Source organism: Sinocyclocheilus anshuiensis, unplaced genomic scaffold (assembly GCF_001515605.1).
Source record: "Sinocyclocheilus anshuiensis isolate Anshui unplaced genomic scaffold, SAMN03320099.WGS_v1.1 scaffold253, whole genome shotgun sequence".
In the NCBI taxonomy this organism is placed as follows: domain Eukaryota; kingdom Metazoa; phylum Chordata; class Actinopteri; order Cypriniformes; family Cyprinidae; genus Sinocyclocheilus; species Sinocyclocheilus anshuiensis.
This window is the reverse complement of record NW_015537969.1, coordinates 2,410,452-2,414,836: the sequence shown is the minus strand read 5'-3', so window position 1 is coordinate 2,414,836 and position 4,385 is coordinate 2,410,452. Positions and strand designations below refer to the sequence as shown.

The window sequence follows — 4,385 nt, the reverse complement described above, 5'->3', positions numbered from 1 at the left end:
ATGTAATGGAGAAAGCACACTTTTCTTGGCGTTTAGTCTTAACCCCAACTCTTTCATATGAGCGAGAACGACATCTCGATGCCGAACCGCCATCTGCTCTGATTGAGCTAAAATCAACCAATCGTCGATGTAATTGAGTATGCGGACGCATTGGAGTCGCAGAGGAGCCAGAGCAGCATCCACACACTTTGTGAAAGTACGTGGTGAGAGTGCTAGGCCGAAGGGAAGGACCCGATATTGGTAAGCTTTGCCCCTGAAAGTAAACCTCAGGAACTTCCTGTGACTGGGAAGGATGGACACATGGAAATAAGCATCTTTTATATCTATCGTGACAAATCAGTCCTCGGACCTGATCCGAGACATGACCTGTTTGACAGTGAGCAATTATGTGAGGAAAACCCCTTTGAAAGGTGGCGGCGGAGCGCCGAAGTGAATGCAATAGCCTCTTTCTACAGTTTGCAGGACCCAACGAGATACATTTGGCAGTAGTTTCCACGCTGCTAAATAATCTACTAGGGGAACCAGTCTCTCGAGACTGGTCTCTGGTGTGTTTGGAGCTGCTAGCGTTCGCAGTGGCTTGGAGGGCAAGACCGGAGCCTTCAGAGACGATGTCGCGCCGGGCGACAGATAGCTCGCAAGCGTCTACTCTACCCGGGTCATCGCTCTGTAACCGCACTACCTCCAATAGCTCCTCATATTGTGGGGATTGAGGGGGCGAATCCTCGACAACCTCCTCGGAGGAAGATATGAGAAGCGCCGAGTCCGCTCTCCGGGGGGAAGAAACCGCAGGACGGGCTTCCGATCCCAGCGAGCGGGCAGTGGATCTGGCAGGTGAGGAAGAAGATAGGGACTCGCCCGTCTCCATTCCCTCCACCAGATCCAGCTGCGAACCCCACGAGTGCAGCTGCCGCTCCGCCTCGGCGGAAGCGGGGCCAGCACCGTGAGGAACGCTGGTGAAGGCTCCCTCCTCAAAGAGAGCCTTCCGGGAGCGAAGCAAACACAGTGGCAACTGCTCACAATGCGGGCAGTCGGCCCCCTCGAGAGCCGACGCCGCGTACTCCGCTCCCAAACAGACCATGCACAAACTGTGTGTATCCCCGCTCGTGATGTAGCGTGGGCAGGGAGGAACACACAGTCAATAACGCGATCTGCTTTCGCCCTTGTTTGTCTTTGCTTTAGACATCTTTTTTTCTTTGCTGGAGCTTTATACTTTTTTTTTGCTGAATGCTTGTGTAACTTTGGACAGACAACAATAAATAAGACTCACAGAACATAGATCGTGACCGACACACACAGAGAGCTTTGCTGAATGACAGAAAGCTAACGCCGGCTGCACCTCACGTGCTTTTAAAGCTTCCTGGTCATGACGTCACCCGCCTCTGACGTCTCGCCCATCGATTGGACTGATTACACATATGATTCAGAGCTTGGTATCGTTGAAGGCGTTCCCCTAGCATTTTCCGACGTAGCTCGAGTTCCCGAAGGGGAAACTTAATTATATGATGTCATTACGTTGCTTTCTTGCCGCCAGCCAATCACTGCATTGCTGATCATGGTTTCAAGTATGGATATATCTGCCCTTTTCAATGAACATGACAACAGAAAGTAATTTTAGACAACGTAATCCAGACATTTTAATCTAATCTGCTAACTTGTTTGAAGAACCAAATTATCCAGAGATCAGTTATCAGGATTAAAAGATCTGTCAAATCATCTCAGATGCATTAAGTGAGGTATGAAGAACAGACCCCAGCACTTCAACATTGATAATAATAAGAAATTAGAAATTAAGACATACATTTTCTTTTGGCTAAATGGAATTCATTTGTCCAGTGCTTTATGGATTTACTGAACAGACATCCTACACTTGACTCAAACTCGACAGTTATTTCAACTCGCTTAACTGTATGGAGCTCCAAAATCGTAAAAAAAAAATACACAGAACTACTGTACATACATATACTTTATCCCATTTGGTTTGAATTTAGTGTGTGTTCTGAGATGCTGATTGAAAGTGTAAAGGAAACAAAAGACAGCCTCACGTCACAGACTTGGAGAAAGTGCTCTGAACATCAGAAATTTGGAAATAAGGGGCACTCGGGATCAGCAACGAAGAGAAGCAGCAGCTTATTACAACAGTGGACTTGTGTTTCATTTACACACACAGCCTTAAAACACAGAAAGCATGATGCTAAATTTAGTTTAGTATTTAATTTACTAAATAAGACTGTTTAGGAAATATGTCCACCACAATAATAAAGGATTGTGAATAAAATATGACTAAGGTTTCTTAAAATATGATTAAGGTTTCTTGCTAAGGTTTCTGAGTGGTTTTAATGCATTGCAATGCGGTTGCTTACTGGCCCACTACCAATTATCTGATACTGCGGTCTCTAGATATGGCTTGGGTCCCTCCTTGAGGTCTATTTTATCGCCCACCAGGTGTAGTCAGGTTGCTTTAAAAAGTAAAAGCACCCCCTCTCAATTAGTTGGATATTTTGAGGTAACATTCATGCACAAAACATAAAGAGTTAAGCTGTAAATTGTAATATTTGGGATTAAGGACTGACAGCAAACCCCTAAAACCTACTGTAAATATGAGCAATGAACAGTGATGTTTGCTGAACTAAAAAATTATTGCAACAGCATATTCACTGTATGTGAAAGACAGCATGAGAGAGTGTGTGAATATGAAAATTAGTCCAATTGAATTTAAACTCTAGGACATTTTTATATCAAAGCCACTATCTTAAAAATCCATAGTTAGCCATTGCAGCTCCCAATATGCATTGATCTCCCTTGTACATAAACATTACAGGAAAAGAAAAGTGGAAAAAAGACAAATAACTTAGGGCAAAATTGCAGAACGTACTCTTGCCTGGAGGGATTTTAAAAATATCCAGTCATTGGATTAGCTCAGATCTCTGATTAGCTCCTCATTCAATTAGTAAGACCCACAGTTTCCTGCCAAGATGTCGGTATGGTGGTCCACCAAAGCAATGCCACATATCTAAATGACATTTGTACAGTGTACACTCAATGCGGAGAGGCTATTGGTAGCTATTAGATGCACTAATTCAGTTGCACTGCGAGCATTAAGGCTGTTCTCATGCCTTCAGTATAGAACTAGCGAAAACATGTCCATGCATGACAATAGGCTTGACAGCAGTTGAACCGTGAGCTCATTTTAAACAATGTAAATCTCTTATCTTTGCTTAAAAATGGGGGTTTCTGATGCAGCGTTAGTTTAATTAAAGACAAAGGGCTGTGAGAATGCTCTTGAAGTTACCAGGTACCGGATTCATGGAGCGGAATGGGAATATTCAATCTCTCAGTGCGATTTAGCCTCTTGTTTGAGGTAAGGGATGTGGCAGTCCACTCATTAATACAAGTGTTTAATGGATCACTCTGCTTTGTGTCCAATCCAACAAAGGCAAAACAGAACAAGCATTTTAAAAGCACAAGGGCTCCTTGATCCTGTCAGTATATGCAGTTACATGAACTATGAATATACACTTAGCAAATGACAGAGCTATCAGAGGACTAGCCTGAGGTCAGCAGGCCAGCAAATCAATACAAGTCCATTAATGAAGCTGTCATATCTTGGCTTTCAGTCTGATGTTTTTCAACTTTTAGTGGTCGTGTGTTTGTGTGTGTGTGTGTGTGTGTGAGAGAGTGTGAGAGAGAGAGAGAGAGAGAGAGAGAGAGAGAGAGAGAGAGAGAGAGAGAGCATGGGTAATTTATTTCGCCCATACAAATACTTGACAGGATATTTTAAAACCTTCAACAGGCCAGTGGTAAATAAGTGACTTGGTGCAAATCCAGAAATAGATGGGTATCATATAGCCATTACTTTGACCTTCACTTACCCTGCTCTCTGCTTTTTGGACTTGTCTGAGATGCCATCTCTAGACATGAGCTTGTTGAAGACCACTATCCCAATCAGCATGTTCACCTGCAGGAAAGAGATGGAGGGTGTGTTATTTGCTTTGTTAGAAGTTTTTTTTTTTTTTTTATGTTAGATTATGCTGGTTATTTCAAGTCAGGATTTTATTTAGCCTGTAAAATAGAACCATCATAATTCTTGTGGTGAGAGCAGTGTTGTTTGTTAGCAACAGGGTTTTGCTCCATTCAGAACTGAATCAAGGATGCCTTTTAAATTTGAATTCAACTCTCTAATTCTATTTGAATTTAAGTAGCAACCAGATGCAGAATTGCAATTCTCAAGTTCAAGTTCAAGTTCAAGTTGAGCTTTATTGTCATTCTGCTGCATGTGGGGACATACAGTGGAACGAAATGTCGTGCCTCACAGGACCACGGTGTTACATAAATACAGGCATACAACAATGAAGTAAAACAGTAAAAACCTATACAGTAAAGCAGTA

The 4,385-nt window shown here is 42.9% G+C and overlaps 1 protein-coding gene and 1 long non-coding RNA gene across 4 annotated transcripts in view; both read right to left on the bottom strand.

Annotated features, from left to right (window-relative positions):
- LOC107670015 (uncharacterized) overlaps positions 1 to 4,385 on the bottom strand; it is a 718,471-nt gene that overhangs the window by 429,066 nt on the left and 285,020 nt on the right. The gene's annotated exons all lie outside the window — the stretch shown is intronic.
- Positions 1 to 4,385, bottom strand: part of LOC107669951 (adhesion G protein-coupled receptor B2-like) — a 303,770-nt gene that overhangs the window by 42,784 nt on the left and 256,601 nt on the right. For all 3 annotated transcript variants that reach the window (XM_016462397.1, XM_016462388.1, XM_016462399.1), the window contains exon 22: positions 3,870 to 3,955. In XM_016462397.1, the coding sequence (XP_016317883.1) occupies positions 3,870 to 3,955 (86 nt within the window). The remainder of the gene's footprint in view (positions 1 to 3,869; positions 3,956 to 4,385) is intronic.